The sequence below is a fragment of the Lasioglossum baleicum genome, chromosome 8 (genome assembly GCF_051020765.1).
Source record: "Lasioglossum baleicum chromosome 8, iyLasBale1, whole genome shotgun sequence".
NCBI classification, from domain to species: Eukaryota; Metazoa; Arthropoda; class Insecta; order Hymenoptera; family Halictidae; genus Lasioglossum; species Lasioglossum baleicum.
The window spans coordinates 18059423-18082337 of NC_134936.1; the positions used below are offsets into that span (position 1 = coordinate 18059423).

The following is a 22915-nucleotide window of genomic DNA, read 5'->3' on the forward strand; positions in this document are numbered from 1 at the left end:
ATCGATAGCTTGTACATTTTCTAAAAGGTCAGGCCTGACGAGTGTACGACATGTTTAATCGACCGTCCGATTGGTCGGTTGTCTGGCAGTCGCATCTAGCTACCGATGAGAGAAACGTTCTCTCACCGACGCGCGACGACGCTCATTTTCCCGATCTTTCTATCTTGTTCCGTTGCGGCGAGAGATCATAAGCAATTAGCGGTGATTGAGGCTGTCGGAGATTGATCGTCGTTTTTTCCTCTGTGCGTTTCCAGGAGCTGCTTTTCCAATCGGCCAGTCTGGAGCTCTTTGTTCTGAGATTGGCGCATCGCACAGAACTGGAACCCACCCAGCTGACGTTCTGCAACGGTGTTGTCCTGGCGATTGAACAGTGTCAGCGTATCTTTGACGACTGGCTGCATAGCATATTGGAGTTCTCCAAGGCTCTCCACGTGTTAGATGTTGACACCAGCGCGTTCGCCTGTCTGTGCGCCCTCACCCTCGTTACCGGTAAGCTTATGGTCCGAAGAAGTACATTACATAATCCTAATGAATAATCCTAATTGAAAAGAACGCGCGTTGAATCGTTCGCGATAAAGCCACAGTCCAATTTTCTTCGTATTTCGCTAAGCGGTTCTATTTTCCATTTGAACGGTCTATAATTTACGGTTTTCTGCTCGATTGTTCCGCACATCGTTGTCCGGTGCACTAAATGAACAAACAGCCGTTTACGTCCAAGATCGAACACGATCTATAATGAAGAGGATACCGACGATTGGATCGGTGTTTTCATTTCCCCTCGTCCACTCCGAGTCGCGAGTCTTCATTACGCGCGTCCGTCTGCGAGACAAATTATTTATCTATCGGCTGGTTAGTTATTGATGCGACGACGAAAGGAGCCGGCGTCGTTGGTTGGTTGGTTGCTTGCTTGCTTGCTTGTTTGCTTGCTTGCACGCGATACGTCTCACAGTGATTTTCCGCGAGCGCGTTCACGTGCGTGCGGCTTTTCGAACCCGGGATTGCACGCAACATCGATCCACGCGTGTCGTGTTGGTCGAATTTGCTCGCGAAAGTCGCGTCGCTGGCAACGTCGGAGAAAAGAGGAGAAGATACGGTAACGCCTTGTTTGACTTTGCAGAGAGGTACGGCCTGAAGGAGCCTCACCGCATGGAGCAGTTGCAGATGAAGATCATCTCCTCCCTGCGGGACCACGTCACCTACAATTCCGAGGCGCAGAAGAAAGCGCACTATCTCTCCCGACTACTAGGCAAGCTACCGGAGCTGAGGAGTCTGTCGGTTCAAGGTCTTCAGCACATATTTTACCTGAAGCTGTTGGACCTGGTCCCGGCGCCGCCTCTGATCCAGAAGATGTTTGTCGGCAGTCTGCCGTTCTAACTCGCTTTCTGAGTCTAGCCTAAGGCTATCAACGCGTAGAACAATTCACACACACACTCTCTCTCTCTCTCTCTCTCGAGGCTGGCCCGTGCGATTACGTGCACAGATACACGAGAAAACACGCATACATCACACAGACAGACAGTCAGACACACAGAACACCATTCAGTTTCCCTAGCTCTACACGTACCACGTAGCTTTTACTATCTTCTCTGCGTGTGTCCTCGAACGGTTCTCAACGAGGGTGAACCCTGTTCATCGAATCAGGTGCAACCCTCTGCGACAACGTTCACTATTCGAAAGTTCCCTGTGTGTGTGTGTGGGTGTGTGTGTGTGTGTGTGTATGTCTAAAAAGAGTGAGGGACAAGTGCGTGTCCAAAGGGCGAGTTGCCCCGAACTATCGTTACTACTACTCTTAACTGCTACCGTTACTTTTAACACGATGTAACAGCTACTCTTTTGCTATCGGAAGTCCAAGCAATGAAGGATCGGAGCTGATCCCGCGAACCGTCTGGGCAGAGGACTCCGCAGGAGTCCAGGGAACGATAGAGGAACAGATCGAAGGTAGAACTTCGTCATCGATCCTGGATCTAAGGGGTCTAGACGGTCGAGAGGCGCGGAAGTGGGTGTTCGGGGTCGGCGTGTTCGTCTATTTCTCGCAAGCGTGCACAAAAGGAAACGATGAGGAAAAATATATACACGAATTTTTATCACTTTTCTACCTACTTTGTATACGTCGCCGCCGCCAACGAACGCCCACGCCTCTCCCGTCGTCGACGTCCTTCCGCCTCGACGGTCCGTCGCTATCGGCGAGCATCGATCCTCCTCTCTCTCTCTCTCTATCTCTCTCTCATCTCTCTCTCTCTTCGGTGTATTTAAACGTACTTAAAAACACACACACACACACACAAGTCGTGGAGGAGTGAAGAGCAAACGCATTGACGACTCGCAACATATCAAGCGCAACGACGGAAGAGCAGACGTGGAACGTCGCGCTGCTGTGTGGTCTCCCTCTAATCTCCCTCCAACCCCTACTGATGAATCCCCCGGATTTTGCTCTTCCGTGTTGACAGTTTAGACGTAGGCGCGTGACCGTGATCACACTCGAACGTCGCGATGATGCTAATGAATCCGATGCGATGATATCCCACCACTCTCATCCACCCCTTCGTTTCCTGTAGGCATCGTCTCTGTGTTGTAGCCTCGATCGATGAAAACGCGTGTCCAGAATCATCATCCTCTAAAAAATCGCATGGAATCTAGCGTCATTGGAAACGCGCGAGTGTCTTCCGTGTCACGGCGGCCGAGACCGCTCGGCCCGATTACCACTACTCTTGCGTTAATGTGATTTTAGACAGCTAAGGGCGACATGATGAAGAATGAAACGGGATCCAGAACCAGCCGGCCCGCCGACGACGATGTTGACTAGGTTGCCGTAACGCAGGGCGGCCATTGTCGTAGTCACCGATGGGCCGGCTCGTACAGGTCCGGCATAAAGTTACCTATTACGTTATGACATTTATTTTTAATCAAACTAACGTAGAGAGTCCTATTTATACGTATACCGCGCCGCTGCTACTTATACTATTACTTACTACTTACTATTGTTATTACTTACTACTACTCGAAGCGCTAGGCGTTAAACTACACACGATCTTACGGCGATTACTACCGCTGCTACCACTGTTACCATCCGCTACCTTCTTACCAGCACCTTGTGTTACCATTGTCCGCTAACGCGTAAGGATCACCGTCAACGTCAACGTTTAAGCACTCTACTCGCCGCAGTCTCGGCCTCTTGAAAAACTGGACGTCGATCGAGGGATCGAGGCGACATCGGGGAACCAGCAGGAGGATCGACGCGCGATCCGGAGGATCTGGAAGAGATTGGAAGAGGCTCTCTTTTCAATTGGTCGTCGTTCGGCTTGATTCCAGAAAAAAACGTACTCGCAAACGACCCACCGCAAACTCTTCAGCAATAACACTTTCCTATGTCTATGTTTACCTGTCCGGCGTCTATGTACAGCTAAACCGATCCAATCGATTACATACAACATTATACGAGATTACCGAGAGCATCGACACAGAACCTTTCGAATCTAGAGTGCACCCGAGAATCAATCAGAAACAGAAACAGATACAGGTTTCACGGAATCGGACGCATATAACACGTTGAAATATTTGCATGTATGTGCACACAATAGGTAATATTACAGTAATTACGTGTGTATACGTTACTCTAAAAACGCCGTGTGTATCCGCAAATGCTCGACGTTTCGCGAGGAACTCTGTCCTTCGATCGCCGCGTACACGTAAAAATTGTAACGTGTGGTTCCTTCGAGAAACCGAGATTTGTTTTATACTGTTGCCGTTCGATCAGGCTTTTTGGAATTCTTCTTCGCCACCCTCCCTCTGTAACCACCGATCTCTCGTCATTAAAAAGAATACACGGGGGATAGAGTTTGCGCTTATCCCACCGAGGAAATGAACCCTTCGAATCTACCAGGAGTTTTCAGTTGCTCGTGAATGATTCAACGTATCTTTCGAGTTCGAATATAAAAGAGCTTATATTTTTCTGCCGAAGTTGAATAAAACACATTTCGTTCGTAATTGAACTTGATTTGCACTTGCACTGCGATTTATTTACAAGCAGCAAATGTCCGCGCACAAAATTTAATTTCCAAACAATTGGTTCTCATTTCCTCGTTGTTAGTATGTATGATATTTTATCGAAGCATTAAAGCGTCCGAGGAAGATCTAATTTGGTCAGGATGAATACACTGTCCTCCGTGTAAAGTGTAAACGAACCACAGACAGGTGTGTAAGAGACTTTTGCGGGGATGGATAGGAGATCGCAGGTGTTCGTAGTAGAGCACGAGCAAAATGCCCGGCAAGAAAGCATGGTACAAGAAAGTCCGCGACGAATGCTATAGCATTCGTCCCGGTCGAAAATTAGTCGAAAAGCGACTGGCCCAATGTCTCTCCGATTAATCAGCATTTGGATGGTTTTATCGAAGACGGACCAATCGCTGGCCGCGCGTGTAGATTGCGTCGAGTCCGGCAGAGATTTAGCGATGTCGTGGATCTGTCAAGTAAAAACGGTGCTATTAGGCTAATTGCGATTATGGAGCGCTTAACGAGCTCGAGGGCTCCTCGAGTTCTTGCCCTCCTACGGCGCGGCGGCGAGCAAAGGGAAATGGTGTTTTCGTTCCTATTACTTAAGAAAATTTCGAGGACGCCCTCGCGACCGTTTCCAGTCCCCTATTGGAGCGGAAACAATCGATTCGTGGTTGACGTGTTCCGGTTTCCGCTACGTCTGTACCGCACTCGACGCTTTAATTAAAACGATGTATTATTTTTTACGACGTGTAATTTCTAAAGAAAAAATCATGAGAGAGAAGAAAGAAAAAAAGACAAAGCAAGAAGGGTTAGAGACAAACGAGAAAAGAAAAGATAATCGTGTTTAAGGGATCTATCTCGACGAGGAGCGAGATCAACCGACCACACTGTTGTTAATAATTAATTGTCATCGCTGTAACGAACGAACGGCCAATTCCGTTAGGTGTACTATCCTCTTCCCTCGATGTAACAATAAATGTTCAATCAACGGATGAGATCACACTTTTTTTTACCGTGTTTCGTTTAAATCGTTTGAATAAAGAAAACAGAAAAAGAAAGAACTCCGTTTCTCTTCGATCCGTTCGGCGCACAGTATCTTATCTTTGCGTGAGATTCTTGTCGTAGGGAGATCGAGATCGATAGCCGTTCCCCTTTCCGTCCATTGATTAGGGTAGCGTTATCGAACGTGTTCGACTATCGTTTCTCTCTTGTCCGAGGTGAAGCAAATACAAAGTGCTGGACGAGAAGAGAAAGAGAGAGGGAAAGGTTCACGTTTGTATCGTTTCCATCGATTCCACCATCCTGTGATCCGATTTATTGTAGATGGAAAAACACGAAGAAATATGCGGCAGGTTTTCGAACGGAGATTCTTGCGATCGATCGATCGATCCTGCGGATATGGCGTACCGACGAATGCACAAAAATCACGAGCACCCGCACACCGGAAACGGTAGACGTTGCACCGGAAGTACCGTTTATAGAAATTTGTAAATTGTGACGCGAGATCCCGACAATCCATCGATCGCGCGGCGAACGATTCGTGAGAACAGCAGGACGCTCGCTTCGAGCCTCCCCTTTCGATGCATCGATGCAATAATTCGCGAATGTCTGCGGAAGGGGATGAATTTGCGAAACGATCGAAACAGCGAGCGAATCGATAACGAACCGAACGCCGATATTGACGGCCGTACTACTGAAAAGGAGGTGAGGATCGAGATCAATCTCTCTCTCTCTCTCTCTCTCTCTCTCTCTCTCTCTCTCTCTCTCTCTCTCTCTCCCGCTGTCTCTGTGTGTTCTCGTTGCAATCGTTCACTGCGACGATAATAAAATAAACGGAAAAGGAAATAAAGTAACTAAAAATGGTAAAAGTTTCCCAGCACACCGGCCTTTCCATCCTTACGACCGTCGATAGGATCAACAATGTTTCCGATTACTGTAAAAATCTATTTTTTCCTCACAATGCGCGCACACGTGATCACGAAACCTTCTTTCCGCAGCCTGATTCGGTATAATTCTGCGACGAGCCACAAAAATTACACAATCACTCGCATACACACACATAGACACATTGTTCCCTCTCGCTTGAGTATAATATAATATAATGAAATCTAATATATATATATATATTTATATATATACATATACATAATTATAAATATATAAATATAATGTTTAATATAAAAGAAATAAATGAATATATTATATATACTTTCGATATATATGTGAACAAGAAAGCAGTTCAAATGGGATGACGTGCGAAAAAACATTACGACCATTATATTTTATAAGTAAAAGAAATTGATATGTGATATAGATGGTAAGGCACGCGGACGATGCGTTGCGATGCATTACGAAAGCAAATGTATTCTGTATATCGTTTCATTAAATCTATTAAAATAACCCTGATGTTACGATTCTTTTTTCTTCCAGCAGAGCGTCTCAAGATCGTCGGACATTGTAAATTGTAACCCTATCTTTTCCTATGTCTCGTTCACATACGGGACAAGTATTCGGGAGGGTTGTCAATAGTCCCGAAGGAATACGACGGTTGTCAGGGGCACAACCAGTTTTTGCATAAGACGCACCTGGTGCTCCCTACCAGTTCTCGAGTTTTTATACGCGGCAGCTCTATATTTTCTAGCAACATGCCTAAAATAAATCTTTTTACACCATTATACCAATTTGCAAAGAAACTGTTAGTTATTATCCAGCAGATTCGAGTAGGACAGAAAGGAATATATGTATCGAGTTGGCAAGAAAGAAATTTCGGTATTTTAAGGTGAAATAGAACCGAATTTTTTTTATTCAATGAACTTTAATAACATTTTATATTTTCCATTTTGTTCGATGATCTTTTGCTTCAGAACTCCGCGTTCATAAAACTTCTGGCCCTTATCGCCCAAAAAAACTGATCCAAGTGCGATTATCAGGTCATCGCGTTGTTTCACCTTAAAATACCGAAATTACTTTTCTGCCAACCCAGTAGATTCAGTGTGCTCCGTAAATAACGGTTTCTTCTGGTTCGCGGCTCAGTTTCGGGGACGCCCAAACATACATATACATTTCTTTCACGAGTAAAAACACATTTTGTTTCTATTCTTATGTGTATCTACGAGCTGTGTACCGCAAAACAATTGATTCAACAAAGAGAGAGAGAGAGAGAGAGAGAGAGAGAGAGGGGGAGAAAGAAAGACATCGAAGACGCGATTCGCAGTAAAATGGCGCGTGCGAATAAAGCGCGCGAGTGCGAATCGCGTGGCAGCGCGGCGTTCCGTGGTAGTCGCGCGTCAGCGTTTCAAATTTGGTGGCATAACGGTTGGTCGGAGTGCGCAATCGCGGGAGGCGCTGTCGACGGTGAAGATGGCGGTGCGAGAGTTTGGCGCGCATGCGTTGTAGTCCCGATTTGCACGGCGCAGCGAGAAAATAGTCCGCGCTCGAGAAAATACGACGGCCGCGTCGGAGAAACTTGATGCTGGTGACAGTGGTGCGTCGAAGTGGACGATAGCCGTGATATTCGTCGTGGGACGTATCAATTTATTCAGCGGTTGGACTTCCGGACCTGCTGGAGAATCTCGACGCGAGTGTTGTCGGGGTCGGTGCGTAGTAGGCGCGAGATAATCAAAGGGCGCGGATATCACTGCGCGGCACGTTGTGGAAGGAAGCAGAAACCGAGCACTGGCAGGAAGTGGGTAGAAGGGGGGTACGTCGTCGAGCCAGTTGAATCGGTGGTGGCTACATGTGGCTGTCCGCCGGTCGCGACGAGGAGACGTTTCCTATCAGGGCATAAGTGTTTACGAGAAGCAGCACGGTAATCACCGAAAAACAACCGCAATCATGCAGATGGACTCAATGGCGGTGCAACTGATCCAGGTCCTCGAGAGGACCGTCTCGTCAGGTAAGCTACGTTCGATCAATTCTTCTACCTCCGCCAGGCGACATCATGAAACCGAGATTGTTCGTTCGCCCAACATTTCCGCCAGGCTTCCCGACGATTTTCTCGTTTGATTCAACGATCGTTTCTTTCGTTCAACGAGCTCCGCGATCGTTCTTCGCTACGTTCGCACGACCTTGCCTGAAAAAGTAACGTCCAGCCGCGTGCGCGTCCCTTTTGTATTCTGTCCGGTGTACAACAGTCCCGCGGTACTCGCATCAGCGTTAATTAGTTTCAAAGAGCTGTCGATTATTTTTCTGCATTTAAATCGTGTCGTTCGTTTAGAATATCGTTGTCGGAAAATCTTGTCTCGTGGTCGGTTCCGTTTGGCTGTTGCTAGGTGGCTTTGTTCGCGACAGGAAAAGTATTGTCCCGCGGTGACGGTTACCGAAACTGCACGTCCCCGTTGTCGGTTGGCACGGCGCGGTTATCAATGCATCGTGCCTCTCTAACCTCTATCCTTCACGTGAATTTCAACGGCGTGTCCGCTCGTACCTTGTTACAACCTCTCTGATACCGATGATTTATACATATATTTATTCGTTTCGATCGTACGACCGAGGAATTTCGACTCGGTTTATAATAACCTGATCTTATATGTATCTAAAAATTATCTTATCTCTTACCTTCTTATATTCGCTCGCTCGTCTCGTTTCTACTATCGCTTTATTTTATTTATCTATTTATTATTGCCTTTTTTTGCTTTTCATTTCTCGTCACTCCCACTATCTTGTGGTCTTTCTACCTTTTACTATCTCTATCCATTTTTTAATAAATAAAATAGTCAATGGTAAACACTCTCGGACCGAGGATCTAATGTCTACAGTTTTTCTACTTCGTCTTTTGCTTTCCTTTTTGAATATATTCCTTGCCTTGTACACGCGTAAACTCTTTGCCGTACCTTCTCTTTTACGGTTACAGCGATTGGAACGTCTTTATGCATAAAAATGTCGTAGAAGAGAAATGAAAATGTATTTTTTTTGTATGGCTACATCTATTATAGTGCTTAAATATTGATTACGAACGAATCAAATTTTATTTCATCTAAAATGAAACGCGTAACATTCATATTTGTTAGACTCTGTCATAAACCTTTGTCGCAAGTCTGGCTTGTAAATGTACGGCGAGGGGTTAAGGGCCACGTTCAAATATTTTGCTAGTCCTCTCGTTGTCCGTCTCAGATTTTCCTTAGTAATCGATAGAGTTACGCTGTATGCTATGTCACAATTTATATTTCGCAATTGCAGATAAAAATGAACTGGAGGCAGCTCAAAATTTTCTGGAGCAAGCAGCACAAACTAATCTCGTAAGTTGTCTAGTTTAGATGGGAACTACTCGATTAAAGTTAGCTACGGTTCTCAACAGTCTTCTCAATCTTTTTAGCATACATTCATGCAACAACTCAGCGCCGTGCTGGTTACAGCAGCGGCAACTCCTGTTGCCCGTATGGCAGCAGGTCTGCAACTCAAAAATCAACTTACGTCCAAAGACCCACAGTTGAAGTATCAGTACCAGCAACGCTGGTTGGCGATTCCCGTAGAAATCAGGGAATTTATCAAGAAAAATGTAAGCCGATAACATCAGAAATTAAGAAATTACTTGTACGCGGAACGTAAAGCATAGATAGTATTACTACTTGTTGGTTTATCGATAGATTTTGGGAGCTCTCGGGACAGAGAACAACAGGCCGAGTTCAGCAGCGCAATGTGTCGCTTACGTCGCAGTCGCCGAATTACCAGTCGGCCAATGGGCTGATATTATTCAGTTACTAGTCAACAATGTCGCGAATCCAAGCAGCACCGAGATAATGAAGGAGGCAACGATAGAGGCGATCGGTTACATATGTCAAGAAATAGAAAGCGACGTTTTGGTACCTCAGTCTAATCAAATTCTCACAGCAATTATTCATGGCATGCAGGGGTCTAGCACTTCGCATAACGTTCGCCTGGCCGCGACAAGTGCGCTCTACAACTCTTTAGAATTTACCAAAGGAAATTTCGAGATAGAGGTTAGTGTCTCGCGCGAAATCAAATGTATACGTATCTTTTCTCTAGCTCGGCAGGCTTTATCGTATAACTCGATGTTGTTCGTCCTTACAGAGGGAGAGAAACTTTATCATGGAGGTGGTATGCGAAGCGACCCAGTCGTTGAACACTCAGATCAAAGTAGCTGCTTTACAATGTCTTGTAAAAATTATGTCTTTATATTACCAATACATGGAGCCCTACATGGGCCCGGCTCTCTTTCCTATTACCTTGGAAGCTATGAAATCGGATATTGACGAAGTTGCACTGCAAGGAATTGAGTTCTGGTCGAACGTGTCCGACGAGGAGGTTGATCTATCCATGGAAGAAGGGGAGGCGTCCGATGGGGGTAGGCCACCGGTCAAAGTATCGAGGCATTACGCGAAGGGTGCTCTGCAGTACCTGGTACCTGTTCTAATGAAAAAACTGACCAAGCAAGAAGAGTTCGATGACGAGGACGATTGGAATCCCTCGAAAGCAGCTGGAGTGTGTTTGATGTTATTGTCTTCTTGCTGCGAGGAGGCCATCGTTCCACATGTTCTTCCATTCGTCAAGGATAACATAAAGAACGCCGATTGGAGGTACCGGGACGCCGCGTTGATGGCCTTCGGATCGGTCCTGGGCGGTTTGGACCCTGGAACTGTGAAACCGCTGGTAGAGCAAGCCATGTCGACGCTGATCGAGCTGATGTATGACGACAGCGTGGCAGTCAGAGATACAGCAGCGTGGACGTTCGGTCGGATATGCGAGATCATACCAGCGGCAGCGATCAACGATACATACTTGAAACCTTTGCTGGAGGCGTTGGTAAACGGTTTGAAGGCGGAGCCTCGTGTGGCCGCGAACGTTTGCTGGGCGTTCACCGGGTTGGCGGAGGCTAGCTACGAATTCGCCGAGAGTTCGGAACACGGAGAACAACCGGACACGTATTGCATGTCTCAGTACTTTGACTACATCGTTCAGAGATTATTGGAGACCACGGATCGTCCGGACGGAGCACAGGCGAACTTGAGATCAGCCGCGTACGAGGCTCTGATGGAGATGGTGAAGAACTCGCCGCGCGATTGTTACGTGACCGTGCAGAAGACGACAATGGTGATCCTGGAGAGGTTGCAGCAGGTACTGCAAATGGAAACGCATATCCAGACCCATTCGGATCGGGCTCAGTACAACGATCTCCAGTCGCTGCTCTGCGCCACCTTGCAGTCCGTGCTCCGCAAGGTCACCCCGGAGGACGCGCCGCAGATCTCTGACGTGATCATGATGGCGTTGTTATCCATGTTCAACTCGAACTCTTGTAAGGCTGAGGGCGTGCAGGAAGACGCCCTGATGGCCGTGTCCACCTTGGTCGAGGTGCTGGGAGAAGGTTTCCTCAAGTACATGGACCCGTTCAAGCCGTATCTCATCCTCGGGCTGAAGAATCACGCCGAGTATCAGGTGTGCTGCGCCGCCGTCGGTCTCACCGGCGACATCTGCCGCGCTCTCAAGACCAAAATGGTCCCGTACTGCGACGAGATCATGACCCTGCTGCTGGAGAATCTCGGCAACAACACGGTTCACAGGTCCGTTAAACCGCAGATCTTCTCGGTCTTCGGCGATGTCGCTCTCAGCATCGGACCAGAGTTCAAGAAATATCTGGACGTTGTTCTTCAAACGTTGGCGCAAGCCTCGCAGGCCACGGTCGACAGGAGCGACTACGATATGATCGACTACCTGAACGAGCTCCGAGAGGGCGTGCTCGAGGCCTACACCGGCATCGTTCAAGGTCTCAGAGGTGATTCGACGAACTGCTCGGACGCGTCGGTCGCCCTCGTTGAACCGCACGTTCCCTTCATCATGCAGTTCATCACGTCGATAGCTCAGGACCGCGAGCATTCGGAAGGTAACATCGCGGCCTCCGTGGGTCTGTTGGGCGACTTGGTCAGCGTTTTCGGGGCGAAACTATTGCCAATCGTAGAGACCAAACCGCTCGCCGACCTACTAGATAAGGCTAAACGATCGCGCAACCAGAAGACAAAGGCCTTGGCAATCTGGGCGTCCAAAGAGGTTCGGAAACTCCACAATGCTGCCAACTCCACGTCCAGTTGGTGAGTAGGCACAGCTATTCTTTTATTATTCCCTCTACTGTACGTCTTTTACCGTTGGTTCTCGTTTATCGAAAAGGTACCCCTCCTCGATTTCAATAATCTTGGAGTGTGCTGTAGAGGTCAACTTATAAATGACCATTCCAGCACACCTCAAGCTCATCGAAATCGGCGATGCGTGCCTTTTGGTAAACGATTACCGAGCCTTTTTCTCGTGTGAACGATGTGTGGTGAATGTACTCTCATCTTCTAATCGTGCCGATTCATGATCGATTAATCGCTCGTCTCATCCATTCTCGGTGCCCCTTTCAACTTTGTGTCACGACCGTTTCCGCCTGTGCGGCGTGTCCTTTGATGCGGGCGAGATTATCAGTGATAGGCAGCTCTGAACAGCAAAGACAAGTGAGCGAGCGAAAGAGAGGGAGAGAGAGTGAGAAAGTGAGAGATGGTCTTGGGCGAGCGCGGGTATACAGTAATTTGTTTCACGTTGCCTATACTTTGCAATCGATAGGCCCCCCGGTCGGAAACAAGCCTATTTTTAAAAAAAGAGAGAGAGAGAGGAAAAATAAGAATTAGAGAGACCGAAAAAAGACAATCAAAAAAGTATAATTGCACCGGTGAGCGACGGTTATTGATATTTGGCTCGCTTTTGTTGTTTACAGATCACCCCACGGTTGTACTGTCGTGCAATTTGATTTGACTAGAAAGCTATCAAACACAATACAAAGACAACAAGATTGGATGGTGCGGATGCGAGGATGTGTGTGAGCGTTCCGAAGCGATGACGATGATGCGGTGATGAGTCTGCACGTGTCCCTGTCTGGCGACGGTATTCCGAGTACCGGCGCCCGAGCGCAGCCCATTGGTCGAGATTTCAAAAAAAAAGCAAAAAAAAAATAATATGAAGTGAGAGATAAATGAATAATAATGAATAATACCTGTCTGCCTGCCCGGATGCCGAGAGAGAAAAAGAAAACCACGGATGATGAGGAGTGCAAGTGGATATGTTGCCGATGAATGAAGGCCAAGGCCGAAGCCTGCTCGAGATGATGTTCCGGTGATGCAAGTATGCCTGATAACGAGCCTGGGGCTTCTACCCGCGTGATTGAGAAGTTGCACCCGAGGGAAGGACGACCTCGATGGACGGTGATCGTGGCCAGTGAGAAAGAGAATGAGAGAGAGAGAGAATGAGAATGAGATGAACGGAAGAGGAACGCGAGAGAATGAGACACCCAGTATGCGACAGGGAGACCAAGAGAGACTGCGGAACCTGATGATGTTGATGAGCGTGTGGAAGCAATTGAACGGGAGAATGTTTCTTTTTCCATGTTCTTTCAATCTTTTTTTTTTTGTTTTTAGAGAGAGACGAACACATCAACTGTATGTATGCATGAGAGGGAGAGAAGTAAGCGAGAATAGAATGATAGCGAGAGAGTGTTGTGCAAATAAAGAATCGTTGTCACCGATGAAAGAACGTGTTCGTGAGAGAGAGAGAGAGAGAGAGAGAGAGAGAGAGAGAGAGAGAATTATGTTGATCCGTCGCGAGATTCTAGCTAGCTAAAGCTCGCAGACGTGTTTGTACAGCGTGTTTCCGAATTTTTCCTCGATTTCTCGTTTAAACGATCATCAACTGTTCGTTGGAGGAATCGACGGGAACGTAATATGGTCGTGTGTCGACATGTATGGTTGTCGAGAGAAGTGATTCTTAAATAGGCGAAAGCAAACACTGATTAAATAGTTGCTTGACGGAGTGATACTGTCTGTCGTACATGCCGATGCAACCGAGTGTTTGTGCGAGAGAGAGAGAGAGAGAGAGAGAGAAACTAAAGAGAGCGAGTGAGCTAAACGAGAGAGAGAGGTAAGGGTGAGAAAGAGATGATCGAGTATCTGGCAATAAATGGTCGGTAAGCTTCGGTGAAACCTTGATGACCCCTGGTCCGATCGTGCTGCGCGAGAATCTAAATGAATCTGTTGTAGTATGATGACGTGTATGTTACTTTTACCCCCACCCGTATGTGAATGTCCGTTGCTGTTGATTAATTAAAATTAATATTTTGCTGGTATAAATTATTGAGTTGCACCGAAAGTCCTCGTTCGGCCTGATGAAAGTTCGAGAAAAAATCGGAAAAGAAAAAAAAGGAAAACGATCCAACAAAAACAAAAGAAAACAGAAAGAAACAATATGATCGAAGGATCGTGAACCCGACTACCCCCGTCGACACAAACACACATCATACACACATAGTCCTGCACGAACAGAGAACGATTTCACGCGGTCACTGTGCTAATCGTCGATCTTTTAACGAGCGTTACCAACGAAAAGGAACGTCGGCTGAGTACTTTTCGCACTGCCATTATCGAGACGATACCCCGTACAATTTTTGAGCATTCTCTTCCTGTCCCATCGATGCTCGTGGATCATGATCAGAGAGACAAATTGGTCTTCCGAGTTTCTTGATCAAGGGGGCGGAATACAATCGGGAATCAGGCGAACGATTTTTCACAGTAGTTAATTACATTGCGGACGATCACGGTGGTCGCGTAAATCCAGATGACGGTAATTGACATAATCTAGTCCTGAATAGTGTAGCACGATTGGTTTGAGGTGCAAAATCAAATTGATAGATGAATTACTCGAGACTCGAACCTGGACTAGGTTATTTCAAAGGTGTCTCGAGCGAGAGCCCCTTTAGGTACGTTCGTTTTCGTTTCTACGGGTTTATCGCGGCCCGAAACGTCTCGGAAATGATTCGGAGATGTTTTGAGAGCGGGATCGCAGAAATTTTAGTTCCTCGTGTCGTCTCCGTGGCCGAGACTCTGTTAGAGTTGGAGGCTCGCACGGCCACGATATTTAGCAACATTTTACGCGAAAGATTAACCGGACGCGCGCGCGGTGTCGGTCACTCTAATAATATAAAACGACGTTGCGTCACGTGGCTCGAAACGTGGCTGTGGTAGTGCCATGCATTCCAAATACTTTTGCCAGCTGAAGCACACTCTCGTGTACACAAACAGACAGACACAGACGTTGTGACTGAACATTCGAGATTTCGATCGTTTCGTAACGATATTCAATTCTTCTACGTTTTTCTCTGTTTTTCGGGGGACGCCTCGTTCCGTGTGACCAAACACTCACACAAACACACGGAAAGCCACTCACACATCGTCACATTACTCGCGCGAGCTTGCAGTAAAACGCGGTTAGATGCAATTTGTTGCCAGTGTCGGCGAACGCGAAATATCGAGGGGCCGGCCGGTTCGAATTAACAAAACACGAAACTTCGTTGCGAAACAGCGATGGGATAATATAGAAAATATGTAATAGTATTTACGTGCATTGGCGTAGCGCGACAAATAAACGGGCAACCAGAAAAAAAAGGAAAGGGAATTGATTGTGGGACTCTCGACTGAACTACAAAACGAAACGAGAAACAAAGAGAAGAGTTTTTATTAAATTGATTATCTTTTTTACGATTTTACATATCGAGGATGGAAAACAAAGTCTCTGCTCCACGTCTGAGTATAAATAAATATATATACATATATAATTTTTTTACTGTTAACGATCGATATTGCCAAACTTAGCGTGTAAGAGATAACGGAGGAGGGAGTCGATCTAGTTTTTAAAAAGATAATAAAAAGAATAACGTTTGACAAACAACAAACACAGGGCTGGGGGGTGGGGTGGGGAGGGGGTGAAATCGTTTTTCGGTGAGCCACTGGCTAGACTGGAGCCTAAAAACCTTGATCTCTTTGCCGTTTCACGCGAATTCGCCGTATCGTTTCAGTGTTGTAGCCGTTCTTCTTTCGTTTTTCGTTCCATGTATTCGATTTTACGTTTGCGGAGGATCCTTTCGAAAATTACTCTACCCGACGAAACACACACGGTGTCTTCCACTTTACTGACAAAAAATATATATATAGAAAAAAAGAACCTCCACGTAAAACAGAGCTTCGTATAAATATCGCGATCAGACATCGTCACTGTCCTCGCTGATGAAACCCAGCCGAAAGAAATCGGTCTGAACCACGAATCCCATAAAACAAATGAAAAGACAGGAGAGAAAACAAAAAAGATACGAAGAACTCAAAAAGATTTAAAAAAAAAAGATGAAACGCCGAGGCGAAAAGTATCCTTTTTATTTTACATTCCACGTAGCAGAAGAGAGTATTGTGGGAAAGAGAGGAAGGGTGAACGAGGTGCGCGGAACGGAAGAATGAGGGAGAGAAAGAAAGAAAGAGAGAGAGAGTATTTAATAAGGAGAGTGAAAGAGAGAGAGAGAGAAAGAGAAAACAAGAGAACCACGACCAAGAAAAGAGCGGCGCGCGTGTTTTTTTCGCAACCTGCTAAAGAACTCGATGGCTCGCCTGTGATCGCGATTCGCGATTTTATCGAGAGCCCCGGTACCAACGATCTTTACATTGTTTGCAAGACCTTTTTCTATCTTGCGATTAATCCTTTCACTGCGGTGGGACAATCGGACATAAACTGCACAACGAATTAGAAAAGAGAGGAACTTAAACCTTGTAGACTTGGTTCGAAACTGTGATCTAAATTTCATTGCTCAAGAGTTTCTAAAATCCATTTATCGTATTAGTGAATGTTGAACAATGGTCTGCTCATTTTTGTTGTTGTAGGAGATTGTAGTATTAAAACGAGGCTATGCGTGTGGATAGTTTAATTTGCGTTGCTACAACTTACGTGTAGACTATTTTATAATACTTAGAGGCTTTATATTATGTATAGTTGCAATCTAATAGCATAGTTCAACCCTTGTCGGAACGACGTATTCGATGATTTTCATAGCTAGATACATTCAAACTGTTACATACCAATTTTCTATCACACATTTTGTGGCCATTTTCATTGAGATTTATATTCATCTTCGATATAGTTAACAATTAGATCTGGACCATTTGTCCCAGCATCAAAGGGTTAAAGATTATGACACCAAAGTCTCTCGGCAAGGTTGCACAAAGATTGATTTCGTCTGACGATTCTCGGGCGTCGCAAAGAAAACAAATCAGTGGTAGGATGAATCGCACGAGCCTGTTTCTGGTGCTCTCGAGTCTGCGAATCCCGTTATCAGGTCCAAGGCAATTGGTTCGAAACGAGGAAAGATCAAGGAAGAATGTGTTGAAAGTCGTGGGAGATTATGTGAAGGCGAGGAAACTAGGAAACGCCGGTCGTGCCGTGAAGTAGCGAAAAATGAGAAGATTACAAAAGGGTAGAGAATGAGTGTGTGTGTGAGAGAGAGAGAGAAGAAAATTATATTATATACGCGACTGTGATCTTTTGGAGAGACTCTCGTGTGCGAGGGGTCGATGTTCTACCTTGAAAGGCGGCGCGGTTTTTGCCGGTGGTTCTCGCGGGTCTCTAAAGCATGATCTCTGAATCCTCGATGATGATCGTCGAAATCATCCTCGTGATCTCGGGCGCCTGACAATTTCGCTCTCCTCCGACGGTAATTATTTTTGTCTATTCACACTGGCGAGAACGTGGCGAGTGGCGATGACGCACTCGGGCTAGCCTAACGCGCACACTAATCGTTGCTCGGGGTCATCGAGACTTTCCTAAATGATAAAAACGGAGAGAAGCGCCAAAAGTAGGAACGTGCACGTTTGCTGCCGACCCCTGTGAACTCGGATCACTTTCACAGAGACCAAAAAGTTTCCTACAAATTCTTTGATTCGTACTGTACTGGGGCGAGAAATCTGTTTTTCCATCGAGAAGCAAATTCCTCACGGATGTATAGAGAATTAACATTTTCTACTAGAGTGTAAATTAGTGTTTACATGGTTTGTCGCTTAACCCCTTGCCGTACGATCATCTTCGCGGGTACAATCAGAGTAGAACTTATATATATACTTATGAGTATTAATGTTGATCGAAAAAGAATAGTATGTTTTATTTTATCCCGAAAGAGAGATGTTCATGGGTTTGACTCGTTATGGTACCGCAGGGGGTTAATTGTGTTCGAGTGTCGACGTGTTTTTGAAAATTCGCTTTCTTATTAAAACATATCAAATTCGCAGTTCACGGGTCAGGAAACAGTGTCCGCACCTTTCAGAGAATCGCCGGAGCCGCGCTCCCCGGATATGAAGTAAACTCATACACGATAATACTTTATCGAACTATTAGTTATTAGCCTTTTCATCGTCGAGACTCCTAGAGTGCGTGCGATGCTTCAATAGGGAACGTACGTGAGAGCGTAATTAAGTCTATAAGCATTATTAAAATAAGTGCGAGAGAGAGAGAGAGCGAGAAAGAAGAAGGGTGTGTGCATTACGCTGTATCAGTGATGATGTGCGCTGTGAACAAGTAAAAAACTCAATTTACTGATTGCTGTGCGAACGAGTAAACGAACGAACGAGAAAGAAAGAAAGAAAGAAAGAGAGACTAAAAAGGGAGAATTATAAAAAGCGTGTACGTATGACTGCGAGTGTGCGAGAGCGCGCGAGAAATTAAATAGAGTGAAATCATGAGAGGAGAGAGAGTCTGCGAGAGAGAGAGAGAGAAGGATGTCGAGGAGTTGGCTCGTGATTCGTCGTGAATCGCGGCGTCACTATTCACGGGATGGGAATTTGTAAAGTGGAAAGTAAATGATAAAAGAAAATGAAAAGGAAGATGCAAAACGAATGGAAATAAAAAAAAAAGTTATATAAATTTTGTATCGTGACGCGGTCTGAAGTTCGGAGAGCTGTTCCGCGTTTCGGGAATTGTAATCTGTGCGGCGGTCACTGAAATCTTTTAAGCAATTTATAGAGGGAGCAGGAGAATGAACAGACACTCGCAATAAAGTTATTAAAGTAAGGCGAAGAGAGAAGGAGAAAGGACAAGAATGAAGTTCCGCGCGCGCAGATCACGAATTATTTTTCGAGAGATTTCAGCGACACCGCCCGGACTTGCACGCAGCGTCTCCTTTCTTCCGATATCTCTCGCGAAGACCGCGCGGTGCCGTTGTACGTACGAGACAATATTTTCGATAATATTTTTTAAACGATCGAGTCGCGAAACACGAGGCCAACGCGTAGAGCTGTTGTTGTTCCAAAGCGTCAGAGAAAAACTGTTGCACGGCGATGGGACGAAAGAATTAAGAAAAAAAAAAAGAAGCGTGGATGATAGATGCCCGCGCGAACGCCTACTCGTGTATACATGTGCGTGTGTGTGGATGGTGAGATCCTCGATATTTTTCTTCGATTATTCGAGCGGATCGATCGCCATTGCCGTGCATTATATCCGTGCGATTTAAAAAGAAACCTAGCGAAGAAAGCAAAGCAAACAAACAAACAAAAAAAAATCGAAAACAAAATAGCTAATAGCGAAAAAAAACAAAAAAAAAGAGAGCGAGTGAGAGAGAGAGTGATGAATGGAGAGAGAACGACAGAAGGGAGGTGTTTAAGAGCGTGTGAGAAGATTGAATTTTTTCTGTGGCGATGCGAACAGAGAGAGAGAGAGAGAGAGAGAGACCGAGAGAGAGAGGGAGAGAATGCTGATGATGTTGCTGCTGCTGCTGCTGCTGCTGCTGTTGCTGCTGCTGCTGTCGAGTGCTGCCGATCGACGATCGGACCAACGATTTATGATTTAACGCATGCGAAAAATTCGGATTCTATAATACATACGTGGGCTGAAGCAAGAGAGAAAGAGACCATAACAAAAAATAATCGTAATAAATGAACGAATGTTGGATGATGGAATCCTGTTTAGCCTGCAATATGTAATTTGCTCACCCTCTCCAATTTTTCCTCTGCCGATCGATACTCGCATCGAATCGCCCTTCTCTAATCGGGACATTAAAAAAAAAAACGAAATGTACGACCAAGGCCTACTCTCGTATCGTTTGATCATCCGTAATCTGAAATTGAACATACAGCGATGATCAAAAGCAACGAACCACCTGAAATTACATTGATTTTCGACACAAAATTCTTTCCCAGAACGATTCCAAATTTTCTTTCGAATAAAATTAGTGGATTTAAAAAAAAAACTAGGTGGAGTACAAAACAGAAGAATTTGAGAACACTTGATTAAAATTGGTTAAATTCTGTTTCTTGCCAGAACAAGTCGAGATAATTTTGAATAAACAATTGCGACCCGGTCGCGGTACTTTTGACCATATTATAATCGATACAACAATGACCAAGAAGATGCCTCTGGATGCACTCGACAGATTATTTTTGTTATCGATACGAGATCGAGGTGGCTGCTCTTGCAGGAGCGAGCCACCGACTTACTATAAACTAGAGCGGGTTCTAATGCTCGGAAACTTCTCGCGACGGAGCTTTATTTTGCTAGAAAATGAGATTTATTCTGCGTAACCGTGACCAGGCGATTTCCTTTCTCGCGTTCGCCTGGTAAGAATCGTAGAATAGGAGAGGGTGCGGCATACTGGATGTGCCGGCTCGAGTTGTCTGAATCGTGTTTTTTCACGTTTCCTTTTCGGTTTGCTGCGTCAGAGTCGTGTGGTTTTGCGAGGAGCCTGTGTTCATTGTGAAAGAATTTTTAAATGACAACGACTATGTGACTTCGGCTGTATCGCTTGAATCTGACAATGAGTGGCAGAGAGCGATCGTGGAGTGACTGGAAGAGGCGAATAAATTCCCATATGGGGAATACACTGTGTGCTCGAAAAAAAAAACATGTATGGATCGGTCACATTAATGGTGTGGAGAACACAGCGAGGAATCCTCTCGTAAACGGAAGATAAGAGGCGGAACAATTGGCAAAGGAGAAACAGTGAGCTCGCGCGCAAAAATTCAAAGTTCGCGAGCGAAAACGAGCGGATTCCCGTTTCACGTTTTCGCGTTTCTTCTGTCTTTCTTCCAATTTTTCGGCCAATCAATCACTTATCTCGGTGCTATCGGTGAATGCGATTCCGCGGGTTCGCTCGAAACTGTTTGCGAGCGCCGATCGGTTCTCGCGAAAACATTAATGTGGCTGGCTGTACTCCTCACTGTGTGCAAGAGAAACACCGATACTAATTACGAATCGCCAAGCGACAGTGCCATACGATATCATTTCGACCTGCTATTAGTATCGCTATCTTCAATTCGTCGTCTTGAACAGAAAGAAACGAAAAGAGCAAAATTGTAACGTCTCTTTGCCAATTTGAGAAAATGACGAGACTCTATCTATCGATCGGCCGGAATGCGAATTGCTTCCAACGCGATCGTCGTTAGCTGAATTCTTTGTCGCTCCGTTTCTGTTTCTGTTTCGCGAGGACCTACAAGAAACACATTAATATACACACAGAAAACAAAATCGAGAAACAAACCGAGATAATTGACCGTGAATAAAATTCAATTTGAATCTGTACACACGCAGTGATGCCATTATTACCAGTCCGTCGCTCTTTTGCATCGCTACTTTCTTTATCCCTGCTTCTGTTTTCGACTGATCGTTCACCTTGACCCGCCGCGTTCGATCCGATAAAGCATGATCGACGACCGAATCCGGCGGAAAATTTATTGGGCGATTGGACGCGATACGTTGGATACCCCCGGTCGATGGGAAACTAACAATTGCCCGTTCGCTCTTTTACTTTACTTCATCAATTGGATTAGTCCGGATCAGGATGAAGCCGTACGCGATACCGTGAATTCCCGTGATCGTCGATGCCGTACGAAAATAGAAAAAATCCGCTCACATTCCCCCCCCCCCCCCCCATCTGCGTCTAAATTATTCCACGTGGGAACCTGCTTGCTACAATGCGTCTCAAAAGTCTGGGACACGCGTCGCAGATCGTGTTGATAAATCTTCAATCTTTAACCCCTTGACTTACGATTTATTTTACTCGCTTAGTTTATTTAGTTAAAACTGTTTTCGTAATTCTTAATTTCCTAAAAAAGGAGAAACTTTATATCCATATGTATCGTGTACGCCTATACATATGTATGTTTCCCAATAGCTGTACATTGCCAAAAGCAGAGTAGAATTTGGTTTCGATTTAAAGGAAATTAACAGCACACATACTTATCAGATTCTGTTGATATTTTTCATCGCGAGTCTGACACGATATTGTAAGGCAAGGGGTTAAGAACAACTTGGAACAAGATGAATGCTATCCCTTTCTATTAGGTTGAAATAAAATTCGCGCAGGGTCCGGCAGGTCGGAAGGATAATAATCGAAAGTTATTGAATGGTCGATCAGACTGACGCGAGGGGAGTCACGCGGTGTGTCCGAAGAATGAATCGCGGCCGCCACGCAGCATGTGTCAGCAGTGTTCCTAATCTGCTCTAAGTACCCTTAACCCAATTGAATTAGAAGGGCAGACCCCGTGGCACGCGCCGCTGAAGTTGTCGCCTCTCTGGCATTTCTTCGATTTCTCTTTCCGCGCGCGAAACGCAGAGAGTGCGTGTCTGCGAAACCGTTTTCATTTTCACACATCCGGAACCACTTGATGTACTATATCCGGGAGATGAACAATATCGGTGTGTTCGCGATCAAGATTCCCGAGTGAAAACAGCCCGATCGTTCTTATCCGCAGTTCGTAAAAGCGAAACACGAGACACGGATTCCTTTTTATTTACTTTTTATTCTGGTCGCGCGTCATCACGCTTTCGTAGAATCCTCTGTTAGAGCTTTGAGATTTCTCGAGAGGTGTGTCGAGCGTCGATCGATAGAGATCAGCGTTTTTGTGATCGAGTTGAGGTGAATCGTTCGGTGCCGGTTATCGTACGTGATCGTAATTCACCACATACTTTTGGGTCCGTTTCTTACCAGAACTGACTAAATTGGCTGCGAGAGCTGGCACGCTATCTAAATACGTTTACTACCACGAACCCGATCCGCCGAGGACACTATCACGGTCAGGCTGGCGAAAAGAGGACACGAAAGAGGCCAGGATGGAACGTATGGTACACAGGTCGAATCGTCCACGGA

The 22915-nt window shown here is 45.7% G+C and overlaps 2 protein-coding genes across 11 annotated transcripts in view; both read left to right on the forward strand.

The window, feature by feature from the left end:
* Hr38 (Hormone receptor-like in 38) overlaps window positions 1–7892 on the forward strand; it is a 54419-nt gene extending 46527 nt beyond the window's left edge. For all 8 annotated transcript variants that reach the window (XM_076429364.1, XM_076429363.1, XM_076429365.1 and 5 more), the window contains 2 exons: window positions 255–489; window positions 1118–7892. In XM_076429364.1, coding sequence (XP_076285479.1) covers window positions 255–489; window positions 1118–1374 — 492 coding nt within the window. In that variant the 3' untranslated portion in view covers window positions 1375–7892. The remainder of the gene's footprint in view (window positions 1–254; window positions 490–1117) is intronic.
* On the forward strand, window positions 7752–22898 carry Fs(2)ket (Importin subunit beta Fs(2)Ket). 3 transcript variants are annotated; one of them, XM_076429357.1, is made up of 6 exons: window positions 7752–7888; window positions 9172–9230; window positions 9308–9490; window positions 9579–9932; window positions 10024–12035; window positions 22757–22898. In XM_076429357.1, coding segments are annotated over exons 1-6 (2670 nt in total). In that variant the 5' UTR covers window positions 7752–7827; the 3' UTR covers window positions 22758–22898. The 3 variants fall into 3 exon arrangements, with proteins under 3 accessions (XP_076285472.1, XP_076285471.1, XP_076285470.1); XM_076429356.1 differs by lacking the exon at window positions 22757–22898 and adding an exon at window positions 12695–19730; XM_076429355.1 differs by lacking the exon at window positions 22757–22898 and having other exon boundaries at window positions 10024–12039.
* The last annotated feature ends 17 nt before the right edge of the window (window positions 22899–22915 follow it).